General features: G+C 36.3%; 1 protein-coding gene across 8 annotated transcripts in view; it reads left to right on the top strand.

Moving 5' to 3' along the window:
• The window catches only part of CanA1 (Calcineurin A1), a 191280-nt gene that overhangs the window by 152479 nt on the left and 11030 nt on the right, over positions 1 to 27771 (top strand). For 7 of the 8 annotated variants that reach the window (XM_067760331.1, XM_067760326.1, XM_067760327.1 and 4 more), the window contains 3 exons: positions 5410 to 5491; positions 6473 to 6547; positions 22261 to 22348. In XM_067760331.1, coding sequence (XP_067616432.1) covers positions 5410 to 5491; positions 6473 to 6547; positions 22261 to 22348 — 245 coding nt within the window. The remainder of the gene's footprint in view (positions 1 to 5409; positions 5492 to 6472; positions 6548 to 22260; positions 22349 to 27771) is intronic. The other variant, XM_067760332.1, reaches the window with a different exon arrangement.

Below are 27771 nucleotides of genomic sequence, written 5' to 3'. Positions count from 1 at the left end.
TTGATGAAATTTGGTATGTAGATTCCTGTAGGTTCATCTCAAATCGCTATTTAAAATGAACTATATCGGACTATAACCACGCCCACTTTTTCGATATCGAAAATTTCGAAAAACCGAAAAAGTGCGATAATTCATTACCAAAGACGGATAAAGCTATGAAACTTGGTAGGGGAGTTGAACTTATGACGCAAAATAGAAAATTAGTAAAATTTTGGACAATGGGCGTGGCACCGCCTACTTTTAAAAGAAGGTAATTTAAAAGTTTTGCAAGCTGTAATTTCGCAGTCGTTGAAGATATCACGATGAAATTTGGCAGGAACGATACTCCTATTACTATATGTATGCCTAATAAAAATTATAAAAATCGGAGAGCGACCACGCCCACTTTAAAAAAAAAAATTTTTTAAGTCGAATTTTAACAAAAAATTTAATATCTTTACAGTATATAAGTAAATTATGTCAACATTCAACTCCAGTAATTATATGGTGCAAAAAAAACAAAAATAAAAGGAAATTTCAAAATGGGCGTAGCTCCGCCCTTTTTCATTTCATTTGTCTACGATATTTTAAATGCCATAAGTCGAACAAAAATTTACCAATCCTTGTGAAATTTGGTAAGGGCATAGATTTTATGACGATAACCCTTTTCTGTGAAAATGCGCGAAATCGGTTGAAGCCACGGCCAGTTTTTATACACAGTCTACCGTCTGTCCTTCCGCTCGGCCGTTAACACGATAACTTGAGCAAAAATCGATATATCTTTACTAAACTAAGTTCACGTACTTATCTGAATTCACTTTGTATTGGTATAAAAAATGGCCGAAATCCGATGACCACGCCCACTTTTTCGATATCGAAAATTACGAAAAATTAAAAAAATGCCTTAATTCTATACCAAATACGAAAAAAGGGATGAAATATCGTAATTGGATTGGTTTATTGACGCAAAATATAACTTTACCATATTAAGTAGAAGAAAATGAAAAAGTTCTGCAGGGCGAAATCAAAACCCCTTGGAATTTTGGCAGGAATACTGTTCCTGGAATTACATATATAAATAAATTAGCTGTACCCGACAGATAATGTTCTGGGTCACCCTGATCCACATTTTGGTCGATATCTCGAATACAACTACCACCACTCCCTTTTAAAACCCTCATTAATACCTTTAATTTGACACCCATATCGTACAAACACAATATAGAGTAACCCCTGGTCCACCTTTGAGGCGATATCTCGAAAAGACGTCCACCTATAGAACTAAGGCCCCCTCTCTTTTAGTATACTCATTATCACCTTTCGTTTGACACCCATATTGTACAAACGCATTCTAGAGTCAACCGTGGTCCACCTTTATAACGATATCTCGAAAAGCCGTCCACATATAGAACTAAGGCCCACTCCCTTTTAAAATACTCATTTACACCTTTCATTTGATACCCATATCGTACAAACAAATTCTAGAGTGACCCCTGGTCCACCTTTATGGCGATATCTCGAAAAGGCGTCCACCCATAGAACTAAGGCCAACTCCCTTTTAAAATACTCATTAACACCTTTCGTTTGATACCCATATAGTAGAAACAAATTCTAAATTCACCCCTAGTCCACATTTATGGCGATATATCGAAAAGGCGTCCGTCCACCTATACAAATGACATCAACACACTTGATTTGCAGCCAAGTTTTCTTCCACGAAATATTGCCGGTACTACGCCAATGTTCAAAAATGTTACGAAAGTCAGTTCACACAACAGTAGTGGAATTCACTAACTTTTTTAACGACATTTGCCGTCGCTTTATTTGCGAATCGATAACTATAACGATTTCTTTATTCAGTAACTTTTTTGTATCGATATTCTTTTATCGACGATCAGCTGTGTTGTTGAATAAACGGCAAGTAAATTGGCTGCGTTAAAAATCACGAAATTAATATTTCTGGCAATATTAGTTAAAAAAGAAAATCGGAACTTTAACTAAATACTTTCAAACACGAAAAGCTGCTTTATTTATAAATCAAATGGCATTTGAGTATTTGGCGTACGTTTTATCACAAAATGCAGAATTACTAAGTCCATCGCCGGTGGACAGAAACCTTCTTAGAGAAGTATGTAGATAACCCATTCCACTTGAATGCAACGGAGTTTCGAAAGCTGTGCCGACTAACCCCAGACTTAGCTCATGATATAATTTCTGAAATTGATGGTCAATTAAGGGGTACAAGAATAACTGCGAAATCAACAGAGAGAAACAAGAAATTAATACCGCATTTATTTACCTTTTGTTAAAATAGGTAAAAAGTTGCACAATAATGACTTTTAAAAGCAGTTAGTATACGGAATTTATTTATTTTTGGCATTCCTTTTGTGCTTTTCGCATTTTTTAGGTTTCGTTAAGCTGTGCTGCCACCTTTCTACTATTAAAACGAAATTTAAGTGTCATTTATTTCGAGTTGTTAAAACTAAGTTAGTGAATAGTACAATCGATAAGGCAAGCGACAAAATCGTTAATGAAAATCTCGACAAAACGCATCGTTATAAGTTAGTGAATTCCACTACAGGTTTCATCACTTTATCGAAAAAGTGGGCTTGGTTATAACCTTATTTCGGCCATTTTCAATACCAAAATATTTTGAATTCAGATAAGCTCTTACACCAAATTTGGTGAAAATACCTCAATTTTTGCTCAAGATCGGGTGTAAGGAAAAGGGTGCGGCTTCCAGGCCGATTTCGCCCATTTTCACAGCCAACATCGCCATAAAAAAATGCCTCCGCCCATATGTACATACTCGATTTATAGCACTAATAGTACATACATTAGAGAAAGTAACAAAAACAGATACGGGGAAAAATTTGGAAGCCTCAACCGAAAAAAAATTTAAGTTACCATTGCGCATCCATCGGTCCGTCAATCCGTCAGCCTTTCCCTCCGAAGGCTTATCGTCATTTGTTTTTTTTTCTCTCCGGATTGTATAAGAAAAGACTTAGACCTTTCCAACAATATATATGGGCGAATCCTGAATAAGCCCACCACGAATCGAGAATCAAAAGTGGTCAGACTTTATTTGGGGTTAAAGGCCAAATATATTCACGTTTTCGAGATAAAAAAGTTTATTTTTCCCCTCATTCTGGAGGGCGAAACATGATTTCAAATAAAGGCTTCATAGGTTTTGCTAATTTGGCTGTTTTACTAACAAAATATAACGTCCTTTCTTTTCTTTCTTTAAATTTTTCCGGAAAGTTCGTGTAACATATTTTATTGGTATTGTTACGAAGTACTTTAATAAAGGCCATTTTTCCATTATTCAATATTGGAGTTATTTGTTCAACAGTTTAGCGATACGAACGTTAGCAGAAGATTGCAAATAAGGGGAATTGCAGTAAATTCGTTACAGTATCTAAAATTTGTTGCGTCCGTAATCGCTCTTTCATTGGTTGCTGCATATATCGACATATAACTTTATTTCTGTTTAGTAAACGAACAAAACCTATATGTGGTCAAAAAGAGGGAACTTTTGCGCTTCAAGTAGTTTATAAATTGTTAATTGATTGATTCTTGGATGTGTTAGAGAAATATTACAAAATATAACGAAAACTTTAATTGTTGTATCTCTTTTTCATTTTGTATGATGGGTTTCTTCAAATTTTTTGTTCACGTACATATACTATATACAAAGGATTAATGACCAGCAAAATAATAAAGACACCTGTTACTCAAAGTTTGGTTATTTTCTCCAAATACATATTTCTGTTAATAAAACTAACATTTGTACATTGTGAGAAGCACAAAAATGTACTCTATTCAATGACCTAAAAATTTGTCGAAGAATAAACAGATGGAAAGGTATATACTAATATAAGTCTCCGCTTATGAAAAAGGGGTATTTGGCCTCTAACCCCAGATTTGAGGGCGTGTTCGAAATTCCAGGAATGCAGATTTTGTTTAGTCGCCTAGACTTAAAACTTGAGGTATGGCTTTCAAAGAATATATGTATTTTGAATGTCATATAGTGTTATTTACAAAGAAAAAATGTTGCGTCCGTAACCGGACTTTAGCTTATATTAAGCGTTTTGAAAATATATTTCAGATTTCGTAAATGTGCCGCCATAGGATCCCCTTTCACCTTCAGTTCCTCATTGCTTTCCTAAGTTTTGTATGCTTTCACTAGCATTAAACAATTTCTTCTATTTAATGTTGCATCCGAACCACATTATATATGGTCAACATACTCGTATAAGTACTTAAATGTTTGAAGCACCTAGCACCTAAAATTTTTGATGTAATGAAGTATTCTGGAAGAAGTCTTTACAAACATAGTAATATCCGCTCAGCTCGCTGCTCATATTCCCTTTTATGCGGGTTGAAATGTGTGAAAATGTCGCGTCCGTTATCTAAAACTTGCCTTATATCATATGGGAAAACATAACCACAAATGTGAAAACTATCCCAATGAACACATTCTTTTGTTTTTTAATTTTTTCGAGTTTCGTCAATTTTGGTGCTATCTGTATGCGCTAATTTATAAAAAGACAATACCAACCCTGCTTTGGATCAAAACTGGAAGCCAATTATGAGTTCGAAGACTCATGTTATGTTTTCCTAGTAGATATATATATCTTTGAAGAGAAGCTGAGCATAGGGCGATTTAGCAACTCAACCTGGGCTGCTTCGCCTGTTATCGTCACATTTCTTTGACTCTTCAATAAATGCTGCAATATATCTAGCAGATATCCTGGCATTAAAAGAGCTCTGAAAAACAATTTTGGCCAGCCAATGCGAGCAGCCTTCCATGAGGCCGCAAGTAAGGTGTAATCATGATAAAATATCTATATTGGGAGTACTTCTGGATGCATATCGCCCTTTAGAGGAATCTTCCACATGTGATTCGATAGTTCCTCTCGTTAGAAGGTGCTCCTTAAAGAGCCGGTCCTGGCGGCCTTTGCGTCCAATATTTGTTTACCGAGTTTTAAGCGACTTATCATAAATTATTTGCAAAAAAAATTTATTCAGATCTCAGATAAATCAGTGCATCAAATTAAATAAAGATATCTTAATATTTGATCGTTTTAATGGGTGGAGGGAGGGGCTTTGTCAAAATGTTTTTCGGTGCCGAAAATGTTTATAAATTACAAACCACCGTTGACCGATGAACGTTATAATTCCCTTGTACAAAGACAGCTGGGTATAAAAAAGGGGTGCGCGACATCTAAATATTAAAGGCACTGCCTTTTACATACTTTCTTTTACACTTTCTCCGAAGATTTCACGTCATGATTTGAAAAAAAATAATTGTCTTTTCTTTCATCCTATTGTACATGTGTGTATCTAATTTGGTTTCTTTCTTTTAAATTGTTTTGAAATGATATACATTCATATATATTTCATTTAAAGTATTTATTTACTCTATAGGTAACCGAGATGTTGATGAATATCCTTAATATATGCTCTGACGATGAGCTGGTGTCCGGCCCAGACGATGAGTTAGAAGAAGGTAAAGAAAAATTGAAAATTGTTGGTATTCTAACTAGCTTGGGAATCTTGAGAGGTCGAAATCCAAAATCAAAAAGACCATATAGCATAAATAGCAAAAAGGTCTTTATTGGCCGGCCAGTGTAACCCAATTAGCAATAATATCATTTCAACTATTATAAAAAGATAAAGACAAACACATTTTAAAATCGAAACTCTTTATCCTTTTTAAATAATTCGAAACAGAAGGGCATCCACAATTTATGTTGTAAACTTTACTAATTTTTAATAAAAGAATGAAATAACTCGCATAAAATTGTATACAAAATATTTATTCTACATTTAAAAATTAGGTTTATGAAAAAATCTTTTTTCAATATACAACTTACCATTCTCAAAGTTCAGAAATAATCACAAAAAGTCCAGATGTATTAAAATAGCATTTGTTTGGAATCAATTAGGTGTTTCACAGTCTCGGGTAAATACTTGCTCGTATCACGGCTAATTCGCCTAAAAATTGGCAGATAGATCAGTCAGGGCTAGTTTTGAAAAAAATAAAAATTTGCTGACTACTAAAATACTGCAAGGATCTCAAGTTTTCTCAAGATGAAAAATGTCTAGGGTATTCACTTCATTTGTTTTTCAAACTGTGTTTAAAATATAACCACGCTGATACGCTGATAACCATGTTCACGTGAATACCCCAATCGTGTCTATTAAATATGTAGAAGAAATTTTTTTTTGATTTGTATACAGTTAGAAGTAGCTAGCAATCTGTAAATGTATGAGTTTTGTTGTATGTTGTGGGTGGAAATTATATTCTTAAAATGTGTACACAAATTATACTTTATTAATCTAATATATTAAAAAGATAAACCACTCTTAATTTTATTTACAAATAATAACAACAACTTTAACTCTCTGTACATCTTTGTATCGGTGTGCATGCATATTACATACATACATACGTATTTTATATTCCATATGGGAATGAATTCAAAAGAGCTGCGCAAGAAAATTATTCTTGTACCAATGAACACGAATAACAATACAGCAACAACACCAGCCTCTAAACCAGGTAAGCGTTACAATTCATGCCATATACTTAGGGAGATGAAAGTGCAGAACCCCATGCATGTAACACTTGTGCTTAGCTGTGTAACAAGCTTTTAAGAATAACGTCGCTTACGATGTATTGCAATTTGCAAACGGGTTTACACTTCCACTCTCATAATTCGCTTTGGCTATGAACAGGCAAGGTTGCAGATAGCTTGAGATTATGTTATATATCGCACATTAAAAAAAATATGTGCTACGGCAATTGCTAATAAGTCCTTTTACACAGCGGTAGATAAATTATTTAACCGATTATATTGTTCGCTCAGTATTGAAATTTATTTGAGTTAGCTTTATTTATACGAATATTTTTTATCATTGCTTGGTTGACTTTATTTGGAATTTTATCTTCTGTAAGTACACAAGAGCTTTAAGGAAGAGTTTAGTTAGAAGCATATAAGCATATAAAATAGTTTTTAAGCTATCACCCGTGGACCATCTGTGAAAGTTCAAAAAAAGACTCCAAATACCTTGGGCTTACTGTTGTCCATTAGCGTTGAGTCTCTTCTTATACTCATTTCGGTATCTTTTTATACCCATTGTTCCGCCAAACGGTACATTAAAAAAAAAAAAAAATGTAAGGCGCGATAAACTCCGAAGAGATTTTAGGCAGAGATTCTCTTCCAATTCATGTCGTGCTCCTTTTTTAATTTTCCCTACAAATTGGCGGGATGGGATCTACTTGTTTTTTATGCCGACTCCGACAGCATCTGCAGGCAGATAAGTTTTCACTGAGCAGCTTTTTATAGCAGAAATACACTCGAAGTGCTTGCCATACATTGCTGAGGGCGACCCTGCTTAGAAAAATTTTCTTCTAATTGAAAAACCTTGTTTCTAAAATTTTGAGGTCTTTTGCCCGGTGTGGTAGGCGGAGCACGCTACCATCACACCACGGCGGCTGCCCCAAACGGTACATTGCAATGGCATAAACAAATCGATATACTAGATAATGATCAAAAAAGGATGCGATTTCTACATATCAGCCGTCTTTCCGTATGCAGGATAGCTTGTGTAAATGTTGTGATATAATAAAAACAGAATTTAGTTTAGGTACTCCTTGCAACCACCTCACTTTTGAAAAAATGTCATATTTTATAAACAAAACAATTAAAGGTGCCTAAGTTGGGATGTTACCGCAATTTATACACTCAGCTGAGAGCTTTGTTGTAAACTGCAACGGCTTGGCTGTTTTTAAACGGTTTTATTTAGCTTGAATTGACAGGCCGTTGTAAACGAATTTGTAATTAAAATTTAAGTAACTTTCCGATGAGCTACAAGCTCGAATCTTGGAATATATTTCAGAACCCGATGACAATGCAATAATAAGACAAAAAACTCCGATACGTGGCGTATGGATCGAAATATTTCAAAAAATCGTATTTGGGGTCCGATTTGGCTCATAATTGGAACACATAATACATACATGAATAGAAACCGACCTATGAAAAAATCACCGCTAGGTGGCGCAGGATTCGAGATATTAAAAAAATTGTATTTGTGTTCCGATTAGGCTCATATTTGGAACACATATTACATACATGAATAGAAAGCGACGCATGAAAAAAATCGCCGCCAGGTGGCGCAAGGATCGAGATATTAAAAAAAAATCGTATGTGTGGTCCCATTTGACTCATATTTGGAACAAATATTACATACAGTCCGGTAGAAGTGACATCAAAATACTTTGGAGTTCGAGGAGGGACAAGCATACATGGCGCCGAGTCGAGTAAAGTCTTTGGAAGGATTATATATTGAGGACTTAGATTGTAACAAATTGTCAGGAAAGTGTCCTTGTAATAATGAGTCACTAAATGGACTTAATTAATTGGCGTTTAACCATTTAAACGGTTATGGCCGTCCAACAAGGCGCGCCAGTCGCTGCTTCTCTCTGCCAACCGGCGCCGATTGATCACACCAAGGGAGTTTAAATCGTTTTCCACATGGTCCTTCCAGCGGAGTGCGGGTCGCCTTCTACCTCTGCTTCCATAGGCGGATTCCGATAGGAAAAGTTTCTTGGACGGAGCGTCATCTTTCATTCGCATAACATGGCCTAGCCAGCGCAGCCGCTGGCTTTGAAATGAACTAAAAGAATGAGAAATAATAGGTAATTAAATAAAAATTAAAAACTTGAAAATAAAATAATTTAAAAAAAATTTTAACTTAAACAGTTTTAATGAAAACAATACTTACATTAAGTAATAATAATACTAAAAGTTAGAAAATAATTAGGTAGGTCCTAGGTACTAGTCATCACACTTCTCATCAATCTAGGGCATTGATCAGACAATTAAATAAAAACGTTGGACGCGTAAGTGGCCGTGGTCTATAATCGATTCCGTAAATTTTTCGAATGAAAAGTATTTTCATCGGAACCCGCCTACAGAAGTGGATATGAGGGCGACCCCCACTCCGCTGGAAGGACCAGGTGGAAAGCATTTTAAATTCTTGGTGTTACCAATTACCGCCAATTAGCACAGCGAAGAAGCGACTGGTGCACCTTGTTGGACGGTAATAAACGTTTAAACGGTTAACCGCCAATTAGCTAAGTAATTAATTCCTTATAACAAAGATAATCTGCTGACCGATTGAGTTCGAATTGCTGACATGCAGATGTACGCCTAGAAAACGAATGCCTTTAAATAAGCTAGAGCTCGCCCAGGGGTTGAAGTTAAACATTAACCGGGGTAACATTACAAGAAACAAATAATTACGGGCTATTTATGAAGTGCTTTGTAAACTTCTTTTCAGTAACAACCCATACCGACAGTTAATATTTTAATATTGGCTTATAGTCGTCTATAACGAATTGATAGCAATAAGGTAACAAATCGATAATTTTTTTTTAAATAATGGGATAACTTTTATGTAATATTTTGATAACTTTTCGCCAAATATTTGACAAATTTTCAATAGTAAATCGATAACATTTCGAAGGCAACCCCATAACTCGTCGATAAAAATTTGAAAACTCATCCATAACCTTTGTAATCGTTGGCTAGTTAATAGCACATCAATAAGTCGTCTTACCTCATCGTTAACACACCGATAAGAAATTGATAACTCATCAATAAGAAATGGATAACACGCCTATCTCCGGTCAATAACAAACCGACAAATCATGTGTAACAAACCGTTGCCTGTCGATAATAAATTGATAACAAGATGTCGATTTCGGTTCCGGCTTCGCTTCACCTTAGGGTTTGACTTCTAATCTTTCCTCTTCCCTGCTTTTTTTCCTTTCCCTTCTGCCTTCATCTTTCCTTGCCTTGCCCTATCCTCACAACCGTGACGATAATCATAGTGAATCTCATTTGTTTACAATAAGACGTGCGATATTTTTTACACCAAAGTCTGAATAGGTCTACCGCATTTTATCACTACCTAACTAAATACCCTTTATTATCTGTTACGGTCTATCTATATTTAGGTACTTTTTTGAACAAATAGGAAACGGTGACATTATGGAACGTGATATCAGCCAATTACATCCGCTTATCGTACTGAAAGAATATAATTTGCTTTAATTTCGAACAACAATTAATCCGACTTCTGACTTCATTTTAACAAAACTGTTTTGAGTCTCGTTCTTTAGCAGTAAGCCTACAATTGATTTATTAAGCTTAAACGTGTTCACAGCTATGCGAATAAGTCATTAGTTTGAACTCAATGTGAATATCAATGAGAACACGAATCGAATATTAAAAAGTTGATCGATAATGTTGAAAACCTTTGTTGAATGAATTACTTTTTCAATAAAAACTGGCGCATCAAAATTAAGTTGCATGGGAAAAAAATGTTGAGCTTGACTTCTTTGATTTTGCTTTGCACTCCTAGGATTAAACATTGCTTAACGCATAAAAAACACGCTGTGAATTTTGTAAATTTTTTATTGTTCAGGGCTTTATTCTTTGATTGCAGACCCAGAGGATTGCAATACTTTTTTGCTATTCCAGACTAATGAATAAAAAATTCTAAGTCATTATTCGTTTTTTATTCCCTTTGTTTTATTCGCTTTATTGCAATCCTTTGACTGCAAAATTAAAAGGAATGTATTCCGCAAACCTTTGCATTCCTTTGAATGAATTTAACTATACTAATCTGCAGTGTACGAACTAAGAACGGGGTTTTATTTCTGAAGTAGGTAAAGTTAATATTAAGATTATTTGCCAGACAATTTCAGGAAGAAACGGGACTAGTTATTACTAAAGATCGTGATATTCGATTTATCGAATAATTGAATTATTCGAATGCTCTAATACTGGATTTTCAGAATTCGATTATTTAAAATCGATAAATCTTGCATGGTGGATTATTGTGAATTATTTGAATAATCGCTGCTGCGTGATTGAATATTAAATAGTATAGTCATTGCATAAAAAGTGAAAGAAATTCTCTGGCGGTGCCATGACCTACGTCTGGTTTTAGAACGCAGAAAATAGCAAAATAATAACTACGAATGATACACTTTTTGGGACAGAGCTGTAGGGTAGGTGGGACGTTGTCTTCTATGGTCATTTAGGGATTAATTTGTAAGTCACGGAAGGTTTTAGGGACTATTTTTGAGTTATTTTGGGAGAATTATGTAGCTATTTTGGGATAATTTGGGGAGTATTTCGTGGTTCCTCCAGGATAGTTTTTGGCAATTTCATGATGATCTTGGAGACTATTTCGAGGTTCTAACGAGGTAATTTAGGTGATACCGAGTGATTTCCGTTTTGTTTTGGAGGCTATTTGCGGTTAGTTTTAAGATCGTTTTCGGGATGATTTGAGGACTATTTCGTACATCTCCCTGGTCATTTCGAGGTCAATATATGGTCATTTCCCGATGATCTTGGGACTATTTCAGTATACTTTCAGGTCATTGCGAGATCATTCGAGCGTTGTTTTGGGATCACTTCAGGGTGTGTTTTTGGTTTTTTTTTCGGAATGATATTTTGGTTTTTTTCGTGGTCCTAACGGGATAATTTTACGATGAATGTTCCGACAATTTTATACCATCAAAGTAAAAAGAAATGGTCCCAAAAAACCCCCATGACGAAATTACCCCGAAGTGACCTCGAAACGATCAAGAATTGACACCGAAATAGACCACAATGTAGCTTAAAGTAGAGCCTGGACATTGCTATCGTATATTAAGCTAAGGTTTTGCTTTATGCTCTATTCGTGTTCAGAGCTAGAGGAAAAATAAAAAGGACAAAATACCCAAATTACTAATTTCATGCCACTTGCATCATTTAAGGCTTGTTGGATCAAAAGATATATGAGGTTGCAGTAATGCTGTCTATAAAAAAAACAATGTCGTTTGAATTCTGCATACGTGACTGATGCACTGACTTTCCCGACTTAACTTGGCTCCATTTTCGTTATTATTTAATGGTAGACCAGGACTATTTCTGAAGAGATTTGAAGATTGGCGGATCTGAACTTATCCGAAATGGTTTCAAAACTGTTTGAAATAATACCGTAAAAAAAATCATAAATAATGCCGAACATAGCTGGCATTTAATAGTCTCTAATGTGTCGGATCTGAGGAACAAAAACGTGAGATACATTTTTTTGAGTTTCATACAATTATTTCGAGAAATCGATGTCTAAAGATCTCATGTCAGCCGATTTTTACTCATCACATCTCGATCGATTTCGAGCATATTTTTTATTGAAAGATCAGGTATAGCACGTTGGAAAAGTGCGGACGTTCACTTTATGTTTGAAGCTGGAGATATTTGCGATGATATCAAATAGGCTTTAAAAATATGTAAAAAGTGTAAAATTTTGACCATTTTTTGAAACTTGTACCAAAAGATAAGTTTTTCCCGAAAGTTTTGTACGCTTACTTATGTTTTTCTCACCTGAATTGGAAAGTTCGAAAAATTTATCTAAACGATTAAATCAACCACGATATGACATAAGTGAAAAATGTGGTACAGGTATGGCGTATACGTAACTTTTTTATATGAACACTTTCTTCAAAATTGAACTTCAATTTTCGAAATCGAACAATCGAATAATCGTTGAGTGGCAATCATTCGAATAATTTAAATAAATCAAATATTCGAATAGTGAAGTTCGATTCGTACAAAAATCCAAAATCGAATACTCGATTAATCGAATTATTCGAATATGTTTAAGAGCCCTAACTTTGACCTCAGGAGTTTGTGAATACTTTGCTGCCATTTTCCGAAGACTTCCCTTTATTTATGGGCCTTCTTCGGTGCTCGTTGAGGATCTTTTCAAAATGATGTCTGGACCCTTTAAACATCAGATGGGATCTTTTCGGAATAATTTCGTACTATTATGGGATTAGCTTAGGATTGAAATGCTTAACGCTTAATCAGATACCTGCGAGGTCAAATATGGAATCATTCCGGAACCATTACAAAAGTACTTTGGGACTTTTTCGGAACCATGTCGAGGTGATTTTGGAGCCATTTCGTTATCCTCGGCTTGTTATCGAGGGGCTATGGGCGTGGTATCAGTTTTTTATTTGCGAGCTCCCGAATCGTTATCAATTTGTTATCTATGCGTTATCCGTTTGCTATCGGCTTGTTATCGACGAGTTATTGGTTTGCTATCGGCCTATTAACGATTTGGTATTAAAATCCTTCCGTTTGCTATTGACCAGTTTTTGGTTTTCAACGTAAAACAATCTGATAGCTCGTCGATATTAAATTGATAACATGCTGATAACTCGTCGACAACAAACACGCAGATAAGAGCCCGATAGCACTTCGATAACATATTGACAATGATGTACATTGGAACGATTACGACACTGATGATGGCACAACACCGAAACCGATTTGTCTCGAAACCAAATTTGACAAGGGATGGCGGAAAATCGATCCAATATAAATCAATTATCCACCCTGTCGGAAAATCTAAAAAAAAAAAAAAACAAAAAGAATCATATCGATAATATACATATCGTCGATTAAAACCGATAACACGAATAACAAAGGGATAACAGTGGAATCTACGTCTAAAATTTTCATGGACTATGCAGGCTACCAATGCTTAGCATTACGTGAGCCCTGAAAACAGCCCTGACGGCTGCACTGTACGCGATTCTGCACATTACACCTGTAGACCTGGGGGCAAAAAATATAGCGTTTATAATTGCTACGAGGCTCAGCACCTAGGGACAGCTTCAGCGCAGACCATACGACCATAGTAGTATAGCGTCATCAACAGTACTACCTGGTTCGGTATCTGCGCTTCGAAGGGGCCCTGCCGATCCGGTAATAAAGAGATACTACAGGCTGCCAGATCACTGTAGCGTTTTCAAACGTAAGTAGTTTCCGTAACAAAAGCATTACAAATACTGTAAGAAAATAGCTTAAACTGCAAACGCGTCAACTTTTATATTGACACCTAACCAGCAATTAAGGCCATAATCTCGCATAGAGCAGCATCTAAAAGTGTGTTAGAGTGTAAGCAATGGGAATGAAAAAATGGATGAACTAGTTCAAAACGATGCATCCCTCGAAGCTTGGTCCATAGACGTTCCAATTAGATTGGCCGAAATTAATAAAAGGCGAAAGTTGCGCATGATCGACCAAGTAAAAAAGGCGGGGGTGTAAAGTGTCGAAGATCATGTGTAGGTATTACAACCTGAGGCTAACGAAGTTGCTCCTATCTGTAAAAAGAGAGGCCTGTAGACTTGTGACGGGTATTCTGACTGAACACTGCCTTCTGACGTCATATGCCATTAGGCTTGGTCAGTGATAGCAGATGTAGGAATTCCGGGTTGGACGAAGAAACGATCCACCACGTTTTGTGCTCATGTCCTGCAATTGCCAGGATAAGGCTCCAGCTATAGGGCGTGATACAGCTGCCATATCTAGAAGCAGCAAGTGGCATAAGTCTTAGAAAGCTTTTAATATTTGCAAAGAGAACGGAGTTATTTTATAACATAGCTCATGGTTTTGATAGGGTTTTTCAGTTTGGTCGTTAAAACAAACTTCTTGGACCACTACGGACTCATTCAGTCTATGTGAGGTCTTCACGGACTGGCCAATTTTACCTAACCTAAGCTGATAACTTGTCGATAGAAAAAATTTCAGCTCAATGCTACAATCACATATGTAATACTCCTATATTGCTAATAGAAAATGCTCTTAATGTGTTTTGAATTCGAAAACAAGACAGCCTATAAAATGTTTGTGATTGTAGCAGCATAAGTGTGGCAAGAAAAAATTTTAATTTAGGTACATTCGATTATTGAATACAAAAACAAAAACGTTTAAAAAGCAATATATTGGCACTGTGATGCTTGGGAATGTACCTAGCCTTTTGTAGCAATATAGGAGTATTACATATATTGATACAATAAACAATTCAAAGGAAAACCACATACATAATTAAAGTGCCAAACCAAAATGAGTATAAAAAAAAAATAAAAAATTAAAATATTTAAATGTAAATTTTTTTTTTCAAAAATTTATGAAATTTAACTTATGACTTTTTTGCATTGGCCATTCGGAATCAGCGCCACGAAACACATATCGCTACATGAATCTAGTGATATTGTATTGTATGCCACCGATTTAAAATGAAGAGGCAATTAAGTTGTTGTTATTGTGACGATAAAGACACTGCCCGGACGTGTTGGTCCTTTGCCGAACATAGATCCGGTACGTTCCGGTAACAAGCACCATTAAGTATAAGCCCGACCATCTCGGGAACGATATAATATGACCACATTGAACCTTCTAGTCGCCACATACGACAGGCATATCGCCAAGGGTAGATATATTCTAAGCCCCCCCCCCCCCCTCAAACCCGCTGGGCGTGTGGCGATTAAGTCCCTTCCAATTATGTCAAAATGTGCCGGGTGAGAATACTAACATTTATTCAGATTATCCTCTACTAGTCTTTATAGAACTACTCCCTTCACCTCTAGCAGGCAGTGTAGAAAAAACGTGCCCGCGGTAATTTGAGACATTTTGCATTACATTTGAGTTATAGATCTATGTTGGGATTCAATGCTGTATCGCTTGTAAGACACATTATATATGTACAATCGCATTTCAAAAATATCATTAGCGGTATATTCAATGTCATACTACTTGACTAATTGAAAGAACATCACTAGGGGGATTCGCTTTGTTTGGAAACCGTGCATGGATTGCACAAAATACAGGTAAAAAAGTATGTGCAAATTTAACAAGCATGTCCCAGGGAGAAAATCCTCGGTGTCCCCTGGTTCACGCTTAGAGTGTTGGCATCAATTAAAAAAGCTTTGTCTAAATGGAAAGCAAACCCTTCACAGTTTAACTGGAATTCGTTCAAAGTCGCCAGGAACAGAGCAACTTTCGTTATCTCATGCGAAAAGCAAAATGTTTATGTTGCCAAGCATGACGCCTCCCTGCCTCCTAATGTTTTATAGCGAAACCTTAAACGCTTGCGTGTATGTGGCAGTGACAATGGTGAAGCTTACACACTAGATCCTGACCTGATTAATGACGCCTTTGTCATCTGCCCTACATCCGGTGCTCACCGGGCGTTTATCCCTCGAGATAACGCCTGTTATTCCGGTAATACGTTTGAATGTGAAGGTATATGGGACTTGGACGTCATAAAGTGTATATCAAAAATTAAATCGAATGCCACTGGTATAGACGGGATTCCCATAAGATTTATAAAAATTTTGTTACCATTCATCATTGGAGCCGTAACTAATATTGTGAATCCACTTCGTCACTACGTCTTGCTTCCCTAATCAATGGAAGATTGCATCAGTTCAATCCATTGCAAAGAAGAAGTCTGGCGGATACTCCTTATGAGTTCCGTCCCATAAGCATACCAGCTGCCCTGTCCAAAGCATTTGAGGCATTAATAGCTGAACAAATCTCAAACCACGTGCAGGGATATCAACTGCTGTCGCCTTTCGTAGTCACTTCGATGAAAACTTAACAGCAGTTCACCACAATTTGCTCTGCGCTAAGCTGAAATCCTACTTTGGTTTTAGTGACAATTCATTGGCGTTAATTAAAAGCTATTAAACCAACCGATACCAACGGGTAATTGTAGTGACAAGTTTACAGTCTGTAAATTTGATAACATGCACGCTTAAGAGGACGATGTCCAGCTTTACCTCTCTAGCCGTATTGACGACGTATATGATCTCTGTTTTAAATTTAATGCTGACATACGTCTTGCATATATCAAAGAAAAAGTTGACTGAGACTGGTATTCAACCGCTTTATATTGGTACCGACCAAATTAAACTGTTGAGTAAAATTATAAACCTCGGCTTTGTAATCAACTCCAGTTTGACTTGTGCTGGCCATATTTATCCTCTTTGATAATGCTATGTAGACCGTGTATATTATCACGATACCAGAATAAATTACAATTTGGCTTTTATGGACAGACTTAAAATATATATATAATAAAGTAGTGGATTGATTTCACCTTTATTTTCCAACTGAACACATATATTTTCTTAACGGCTAATTGAGCTTAAACATTAAACTAAAAATAACTAAATTATAAACTAATTAAGAGTAAGTAACACAGAAACTAATTAACAGTAAATAGATTATGAAGAGGAGGTTGGATAAGATTGATAGTAATAATATGTATATAACTCCTCCACCCTGAAGATATTTGCGACTCTGCAAATGCTAAAATTTAATAACTAATTGGAAGTTTTTTTTTTGATTTTAATATTTATAGATGATAGCAATTTTTGTTTATAACAATGTAATAATTCAACGATTTTTTTTTTTTTTTGATCTAAGCAATTCCTGTATTTTTCTTTATTTTCATATATTTTCTTATAATTGCTAAGTTCTTTGTATTTTGGTGTAAATGCATTTGGCAATTTGCCTATTCTTCACAATATTATCTAAATAATTAAATTATTCCTTTCCATTTTTTTATTTATTTTGTTTATTTTATCAATTTTGTTTCGCTCATCTTATTTACCTAATTTTTCAATATATGCTTTATCAATTTTTTTTTTTTTTTTAAGAAATCGATTGGCCTCTTTTGAGTCATTGTATGTATTGTGCGGCTATACAACGTAAATATTTTAAAAAGTTTATATCTAGGCTGAGAGATTTATTTTTTTATCAGCATTCATGATTCGTCGTAAGTGTTCGTTTAGTGTGCCATGCAACCTTTCAATATCAGGGTTGCCTGTTTTTAAACAAGTTGTTGTTTTTACCTGAGTGAAGAAGAAAAGTACCAGTCGTGGCTACTGCCTAAAAAGGACCAAAATTGAAGAAAAGTGACCAGCGGACCAAATGGGGTTGGAAGGGAACATTTTTGGTCCAAATGGACCAAAGTGGCAACCGTGAAAGCGAAGAAAACTACCTTTCAAATTTCTCCACAGATACTGATGAGTTTTTCGGTGATGACAGCGTTACCACTTGGGCCAGAATCGCGGATAAAAGAACTGGTAACGATATCCGGTTACATAATGTTCTGGGTACTATTTCACCGGTAACGCTCAGAATCGGGGCGTTAATGTGCAAATTTTTTGGCGCTTCTTACTAATGCTTGCTATAAATTTGCAACGGGGTTCTTTCGTAGTCTTGCATATTTTTCGTAGGATATAAATAATCCGTTCAATCCGTGGACCTTGCAAGACAAAACGTGCCCCCTAGTAAAGCTGTACCTTAGGCAGTTCAACTGAGATGAGCACACGGAAAAAACGCGCCTAAGCTCACTAAGCATTTGTATAAGCTGCAAGTACAACGTATAATGAAATATATGTGTAGGTATAACTATGAATGAATACATACATACGTAGGTGTCGCTTATAACCCCTAGAAAATTATACAAAAAACAAGTACGGAAGGTTAAGTTCGGGTGTAACCGAACATTACATACTCAGTTGAGAGCTATGGTGACAACATAAGGGAAAATAACCATGTAGGAAAATGAACCGAGGGAAACATTGGAATGTGTTTGTATGACATGTGTATCAAACGAAAGGCATTAAAGAGTATTTTATGAGGGAGTGGGCCATAGTTCTATAGGTGGACGCCATTTAGGGATATAGCCATAAAGGTGGATCAGGGTTGACTCTAGAATGCGTTTGTACGATATGGGTATCAAATTAAAGGTGTTAATGAGTATTTTAAAAGGGAGTAATCCTTAGTTCCATAGGTGGACGCCGTTTCGAGATATCGCCACAAAGGTGGAACAGGGGTGACCCTAGAATTTGTTTGTACAATATGGGCATCAAACGAATGGTGTTAATGAGTATTTTAAAAGGGAGTGGGCCTTAGTTCTATAGGTGGACGCCGTTTCGAAATATCGCCATAAAGGTGGACCAGTGGTGACTTTAGAATGCGTTTGTACGATCGATATGGGTATCAAATGAAAAGTGTTAATGAGTATTTTAAAAGGGAGTAATCCTTAGTTCCATAGGTGGACGCCGTTTCGAGATATCGCGATAAAGGTGGACCAGGGGTGACCCTAGAATTTGTTTGTTCAATATGGGTATCAAAAGAAAGGTGTTAATAAGTATTTTAAAAGGGAGTAATCTTTAGTCCCATAGGTGGACGCCGTTTCGAGATATCGCCATAAAGGTGGACCAGGGGTGACCCTAGAATTTGTTTGTACAATATGGGCATCAAACGAAAGGTGTTAATGAGTATTTTAAAAGGGAGTGGGCCTTAGTTCTATAGGTGGACGCCGTTTCGAAATATCGCCATAAAGGTGGACCAGGGGTGACTCTAGAATGTGTTTTTACGATATGGGTATCAAATTAAAGGTATTAATGAGGGTTTTAAAAGGGAGTGGTGGTTGTTGCATAGGTGGTCACATTTTCGAAATATCGCCATAAAGGTGGACCAGGTGTGACTCTAGAATTTGTTTGTACAATATAGGTATCAAAAGAAAGGTGTTAATGAGTATTTTAAAAGGGAGTAATCCTTAGTTCCATAGGTGGACGCCGTTTCGAGATATCGCCATAAAGGTGGGCCAGGGGTGACTCTAGAATTCGTTTGTGCAATATGGGTATCAAACGAAAGGAGTTAATGAGTATTTTAAAAGGGAGTGGGCCTTAGTTCTATAGGTGGACGCCTTTTCGAGGTATCGCAATAAAGGTGTGACCAGGGGTGACTCTAGACTTTGTTAGTACGATATGGGTATCAAATGAAAGGTGTTAATAGGTACTTTTAAAAGGGAGTGGGCCTTCGTTCTATAGGTGTTCGCCTTTTCGAGATATCGCCATAAAGGTGGACCAGGGGTGACTTTAGAATATGTTTGTACAATATGGGTATCAAATGAAAGGTGTTAATGAGTATTTTAAAAGGGAGTAATCCTTAGTTCCATAGGTGGACGCCGTTTCGAGATATCGCCATAAAGGTGGGCCAGGGGTGACTCTAGAATTCGTTTGCGCGATATGGGTATCAAACGAAATGAGTTAATGAGTATTTTAAAAGGGAGTGGTGGTTGTTGTATAGGTGGTCGCATTTTCGAAATATCGCCATAAAGGTGGACCAGGGGTGACTCTAGAATTTGTTTGTACAATATGGGTATCAAAAGAAAGGTGTTAATGAGTATTTTAAAAGAGAGTAATCCTTAGTTCCATAGGTGGACGCCGTTTCGAGATATCGCCATAAAGGTGGGCCAGGGGTAACTCTAGAATTCGTTTGTGCAATATGGGTATCACACGAAAGGAGTTAATGAGTATTTTAAAAGGGAGTGGGCCTTAGTTCTATAGGTGGACGCCTTTTCGAGGTATCGCAATAAAGGTGGACTAGGGGTGACTCTAGACTTTGTTAGTGCGATATGGGTATCAAATGAAAGGTGTTAATGAGTGGAGTGGGCCTTCGTTCTATAGGTGTTCGCCTTTTCGAGATATCGCCATAAAGGTGGACCAGGGGTGACTTTAGAATATGTTTGTACGATATGGGTATCAAACGAAAGGAGTTAATGAGTATTTTAAAAGGGAGTGGGCCTTAGTTCTATAGGTGGACGCCTTTTCGAGATATCGCCATAAAGGTGGACCAGGGGTGACTCTAGAATGAGTTTGTACGATATGGGTATCAAATTAAAGGTATTAATGAGAGTTTTAAAAGGGAGTGGTGGTAGTTGTATATGTGAAGGCGTGTTCCAGATATCGACCAAAATGTGGACCAGGGTGACCCAGAACATCATCTGTTGGATACCGCTAATTTATTTATATATGTAATACCTGCCAAGATTTTAAGGGTTTTTTATTTCGCCCTGCAGAACTTTTTCATTTTCTTCTACTTAATATGGTAGGTGTCACAACCATTTTATAAAGTTTTTCTAAAGTTATATTTCGCTTCAATAAAACAATCCAATTACCTTACCATGTTTCATCCCCTTTTTCGTATTTGGTATAGAATTATGGCATTTTTTTCATTTTTCGTAATTTTCGATATCGAAAAAGTGGGCGTGTTCATAATCGGATTTCTTTCATTTTTCATACCAAGATAAAGTGAGTTCAAGCACGTGAACTAAGTTCATTAAAGATATGTCGATTTTTGCTCAAGTTATCGTATTAACGGCCATGCGGAAGGACAGACGGACGACTGTGTATAAAAACTGTGCGTGGCATCAACCGATTTCGCCCATTTTCACAGAAAAGAGTTAACGTCATAAAATCTATGCCCCTACCAAATTTCAAAAGGATTGGTTAATTTTTGTTCGACTTATGGCGTTAAAAGTATCCTAGACAAATTAAATGAAAAAGGGCGGAGCCACGCCCATTTTGAAATTTTCTTTTATTTTTGTATTTTGTTGCACTATATCATTACTGGAGTTGAATGTTGACATAATTTACTTATATACTGTAAAGATATTAAATTTTTTGTTAAAATTTTACTTTAAAAAAAATTTTTTTTTAAAAGTGGGTGTGGTCCTTCTGCGATTATGCTAATTTTTATTAAGCGTACATATAGTAATAGGAGTAACGTTCCTGCCAAATTTCATCATGATATCTTCAACAACTGCCAAATTACAGCTTGCAAAAATTTTAAATTACCTTCTTTTAAAAGTGGGCGGTGCCACGCCCATTGTCCAAAATTTTACTAATTTTCTATTCTGCGTCATAAGTCCAACTCATCTACCAAGTTTCATCGCTTTATTTCTCTTTTGTAATGAATTATCGCAATTTTTCGGTTTTTCGAAATTTTCGATATCGAAAAAGTGAACGTGGTTATAGTCCGATATCGTTCATTTTAAATAGCGATCTGAGATGGGTGCTCAGGAACCTACATACCAAATTTCATCAAGATACCTCAAAATTTACTCAAATTATCGTGTTAACGGACGGACGGACGGACGGGCGGACGGACATGGCTCAATCAAATTTTTTTTCGATCCTGATTATTTTGATATATGGAAGTCTATATCTATCTCGATTCCTTTATATATGTACAACCAACCGTTATCCAATCAAACTTAATATACTCTGTGAGCTCTGCTCAACTGAGTATAATCACTCCAAACAAAAACAAACGTTTACACACTGTACAATTGTGTTTACATATCTTTTCATTTGTGTATCTGTTTTTATGATAAATTTTTAATTATTTTGTAAATAAAATTGCATAGCGAGGTTAAAAACGCTTAAAAATTGTTTTGTCTAGCGCTTTCAAATTACTACGCTAAAATCGTTTATGCATCGTATAAAAAATTAAGTAAACAGAATATATTTCTTCTTTTTTTTATTTCTGTTCACAGCATCAACTGTCTCCGCACTACGTAAAGAAATTATACGTAATAAGATAAGGGCGATTGGAAAAATGGCACGTGTTTTCTCGGTGTTGAGGTGAGTAACTTGATTTTAATTTGCTTATTGAAACAAGTGTGTTTGGTAACGAGAAAATATTTCGGAGAATTATTTACTCACTTGCATAATATTATAAAGATGGTATAGCTATTTCCAACATAAGTTCCGTAGGGTTGAACTGACCGGTCCGTGAGGCCTTCACATAATGTTACCAGAAGTTTTTTTAACGGTCAAACTGAAATACTCTATCAAAAACCAGTACCTGTGTTATAAAACAATTCCGTTCTCTTGTCAAATACTAGAAGCTTTCTAGGATCTGAGCCACGTGCTGCTTCTGTATCTTACAACCGTGCCGCCCCTATTTATTGGAGTCTTAGCCTGGTAAGCGCAGGGCAGCAGCACAAAACGTGTTTGATCGTTTTCTTCTCCAGCCCGCACTTTACATCTGCCATCACGGACCAAGCCTAATTTAAAAGCATGTAACGTAGGAAGGCAGTGCCCAGTCAAAATACCCGTCACGAGTTTGTAGGCCTCTCTTTTTAATGATAGGAGTAACTTTGTTAGTCTAACGTTGTAAGACCTACACATGAGCTTCGACACTTTACGCCACCGCGCTTGGGTCCACGCCTTTGCCGGTAGGTCGATCATGTGCACTTCTCGCCAAATCTAATTGGGACGTCTACGGAGTAAGTTTCGAGCGATACGCCATTTTTGGCAAGCTCATCCGCTTTTTCATTCCCACCTATTCCCATCTGCTCTAAAACCCAATATAGATGTATGCGTCTCCCTATCTCGATACTTTTCAGGGGCTACTTCTAACACACTTTTAACTGCTAACTTTCTCCTGAAAAACGCGACAGTGATCTGGCAGCTGATAGGATCTGTTTATTTCCTGATCATCAGTATACCGCATACCCTATTCCTTCCATTACTGAGCCTCGTTGCTGTTTTTACTCTATGTTCTTTGCCACCAGGTCTACAGGTAGAACCTGCAGAATGACACACAGTGCAGCCTTCGGGGTTCTTTTCAGTGCTCTCGTAGAGCTAAGCATTGATAGCCTGCATGGCTCCCTAATTTTTTGAGGTAGATTATTTTTGTGTGGCTATCCACCAAACAAAGACTCCATACTATAGGATAGGAGTAGCAATCGCTGTAAATACCAAATGAGAGAGAGAGGGTGTTAGACCTCACATTCACCCCAGCATTCTTTTACATGCGTAAACCGCCGCGAGGCCACTCTCTTCTCCACGTTGAGTTTCGACGTAAATATTCTCAAAGAGGGAAATCATCCGATTTGGTCTCGCTGGTGTATAAGCATGTATTGTACATTAGCCTTAACAGATGTGGCTATTTTTACTTCCTTTATATTAGGTCGGTTGAATGTTTGTCCGCTTTTCACACAAATATTGCAATCGATTTTGAAGTAACTTCTCATTGAGCTACAAACGTGAAACTTTACACATAGGTTAGAACACCGTGACAATGCAACAAAAAGAAAAAAAATCCCTTTGGTGGCGCACGGATCGAAATAATTAGATAAGAATTTGAAAATTTTCAAACCAGCTTTTAAGTAACTTCTCGATGAGCTAGATACTTGAAATTTCAAACTTAATTCACGGACTGAGATATTTAGAGAAATCAAACGGAACGGAGTGATTTTGGGATTGATTTTTATATAAGTTCTCATTGAGCTACAAGCGTAACACTTTACAGATAGGTTAAGACACCAAGAAAATGTAAGAAAAGGAGAAAATAAAAATAAAATAAAAAAAATTTAAGGTGGAGCGCAATTGATTGACTAATAATATATCCTTTCCTACCACCTTTCCAATCCAAGTAATGTGCGCTCCACTTTTATATTTTTACCTCTCATAAATAATTTTGCAATTACTATGACAAAATTTAAAAATCAAAGTTTAACAAGAATATGTCTTTATATAAGGAGACAGTTTTCGCTGATTTTTGTCTATTTATATAAAGGAAGTGCTTAACATTTTTTTATTTTATTTTTATTTTTTTTTGCTAGTTACACATACCAAAAGGGCAGCTGTTCACAAGCTTCAACCAGTTGTGACAATTAGAATCGTCTAAATTTACTTGTTAAATTTCGGATTATTTTAAAAAATTTAAAAAATATTATCTAGTTAAATATACTTAAAAAAAGAAAAAAAACAATGCAAAACAATTCATTTCAACCATTAATGGTACAAAACAAAATGCTTTCGTGTGCTGTTAGGTTTAATTTATGTATATTCTGCCGCCCATAGCAAAAAAACAGTAAAGTGTAAAAAGTGAAATCAGAGATATATGAAGTGCGAGTTTTACGTTTGTTTTAACTAAATTGATTGATTTGGTACACAAGAAAAATTAATGAATTTGACCTATAAATGACTTTATGGAAAGCCGTTATCATATGATCTTTTTCGGAGCCCGAAATTAGACGCGAAATGCCTTCATGTTTTGTATATCTGAAAGCAGTAAATGAAATTTACTGTTTTTATATTCTTTTTTCACAGAATTGTTTGACTTACACTGCTTTTATGCTTGAAATCATTTTTACACTAAAATTTTATTATAATGTTAAAATAAAACATCTTATGAATAACCAATTTTCAGATAATAAAAGCAATAGTATTTGTTTTATACTACTTTCTGGCCTTGGAAAATTGATTTGCTGCTTTTTTGGTTAAGAAATTTTAGATTTTTGAATTACAAAACAAATTTAAAATTTTTTATCATATTTAAACAATACTGGCAATGAAATATGGGGAATAATACAGGCGTACAATTCGGAAACGTGTCGGTGCGTTTTGTACCTTGGTTACGTAAGACAAATATTTTAGCTTAAGTAGTCGGGAAAAAATTTTAATACTATTTCGGGCTTTTATTTCTGAAAGAAGTTAGTATAATGTTAAGATTGCTTGCTCTTTTTGGAAAGTGATGAGATTTGTTATCGAATTTTTATTTCCAGCGTTTTACCGATTTGTTGTCGACGAAAAATCGGTTATAGGTGTGTTAACGATGTGTTCTCTGTTTGTGCTATCAGTTCGTAATCGGCACTGGTTTGTCATAGGCATGTTATCGTAAGTTATCGGGTTGCTTTCGGTTATGGACTAGTTATCGGGGCCTCGGCAACATCGAGCTTGAAACCGATAACTCGTTAATAGCAAATCTCTAATATTTCGATAACTAATAACGTTCGCCGAAAGCATTTCGATAACACGTCGACAACCGATAACAATTTTAAAAAATATTTCCAAAAATATCCCATAGGATTTCCAAACAGTACGAAATTATCGTGAGAAGTTCCCCAACTAACCCCTTATGGGCCTGAGAAGATCCTCAGCGGATACCGAAGAAGACCCAAAAATAATGCCGAAAAACTTTTGAAAAAAACCAAGGCCAAAAGTCTCCACATATAATCTTAAAATTATACTTAGTAACCAATTTCACAAATAACATTTCTATAACTTTTTCCAAAATAAGCTTATAGTTTTGCCCTGCAAAATTGCACAGTTGCATTATTTCCTACGCTACATTGCTGGTTTCGCATATTTGAACGTACAATTCAAGTTTTGTACGGTTTTGTACAATATACAATACACCAAATAACACTCTAACATACTTTATTATTTTGAATTTTTTTTGAAACATGGATTGTACAAAACTGTAAAAGTGAATTGTGTTTTTCCATATTCTGGTAAAAACTAAGAAAACATTTCACAACAGAATTTAAAAAGTCAAATTAATAAAAGAAATTTGATGTAACTGGACCAGGCCTAAGTTAGGAGGTGTGACCCTGCAGGGGAAACCTTGCACAAAATATCTAGGAATCACCCTAGACAGTAAGCTGTTATGGAAGCTCAACGTGGAACAGAGGGTGAAGAAGACCTCAGCGACACTTTATGCATGTAAAAGAATGCTGGGGTGAACGTGGGGTTGATCGCCCTCTTTTTCTCATTGGGGTTTTACAGTGATTGTAAACCCTATTCTATAATATGGAGTTCTTGTTCTGTGGAAAGCCACACAAAAAACAACTTACTTCAAAAAATTAGAGGGGGTATGCAGACTATTAATGCTTAGCATTACGGGAGCCCTGAAAACAACCCCGACTGCTGCACTGTATGTCATTCTGCACATTCCACCTGTAGACCTGGTACCAAAGAACATAGCGTTAACAATTGCCTCTCAGTGCCTCAGGGCAACATGAGCGCCGCCCATACGCCCATAGTAGTATAGCGTCATCAATTACAGGACAAGCAGACTACCTGATTCCTTATCTGCGCTTCGAGGGAGATCTTAAGGCCACAATAGAGGTGTATGGTTGGCTTAAGGGTGCTCACATGGCGGACGAGGCGATACATGTGTACACAGATGGTTCCAAAGTAGTGGAAGAAGTAGGGTCTGCAGTATACTGTGCTGATCTGGGAATAAACAGATCATATAAGCTGACAGATTACTGTAGCTTTTCGTTAGCCGTAACCAAAGCTGTAGAAACACTGGAGGATACTAGTTTAAACTGCAACAGTGGTAACTTTTATATTGACAGTCAAGCAGCAATTAAGGCAATAATCTCGCATAGCAAAGCATCTAAAGTGTGTTAGAGTGTAAGCAGCCTCTGAAAAGAATCGGGAGAGGGAGAAGCATACATCTATATTGGGCCCCAGGGCATACGGGAATAGATGGGAATGAAAAAGCAGATGAACTAGCTAAAAAGGGGGCATCCCTTGATGCTTGCTCCGTAGAAGTCCCAATTCGATTGGGCAAGATTAAGAGAAGGCGAGAGGTGCACATGATCGACCAAGCGGGAAAGGCGTGGGTTCAGGCGCGGGGCTGTAAAGTGTCGAAAATTATGTTTTACAACCTTAGACTAGTAAAGTTGCTTCTATTATTAAAAAGAAAGGACTGTAGACTCATGACGGGTATTCTGACTGGACACTGCCTTCTGGCTTCACATGCCTTTAAATTAGGCTGAATATTTGCCAATAGGACGGAGTTATTTTATAACATAGATCCTGGTTTTTGATAGAGTTTTTCAGTTTGGTCGTTAAAATAAACTTCTGGTAACACTACAGACTCATTCAGTCTATGTGAAGTTCTCATGGACCTGCCATTTCAACCTAACCTAATTTGATGCTATCATGATAAAGCAATCAGTTACCTAAAATATTGTAACGAATTTACTTGAAAATCCTCTTATTTGCAACCTTCTGCTAAGTTCGAATCACTAAACTGTTGAATAAATAACTCCAATATTTAATACTGCAAAATTGCCCTTATTAAAGTACTTCACAATAAATAACTCTACTATTGCCCGACAGATTGCGTGCTTAATCAAAACTGATTGTAGCGCCTCTACCTTTGGTGCTTTATACTCTGTGATTTCCTCGTTGCATCTTCTAGGCGATTCCAGAATTTACTTAGTTACTGCCATTATAACTACATATGCACGTGTATAGCT

The sequence above is a fragment of the Eurosta solidaginis genome, chromosome 1, assembly GCF_040869045.1.
Source record: "Eurosta solidaginis isolate ZX-2024a chromosome 1, ASM4086904v1, whole genome shotgun sequence".
NCBI lineage: Eukaryota > Metazoa > Arthropoda > Insecta > Diptera > Tephritidae > Eurosta > Eurosta solidaginis.
This window is presented reverse-complemented; position numbering and strand designations above follow the sequence as displayed.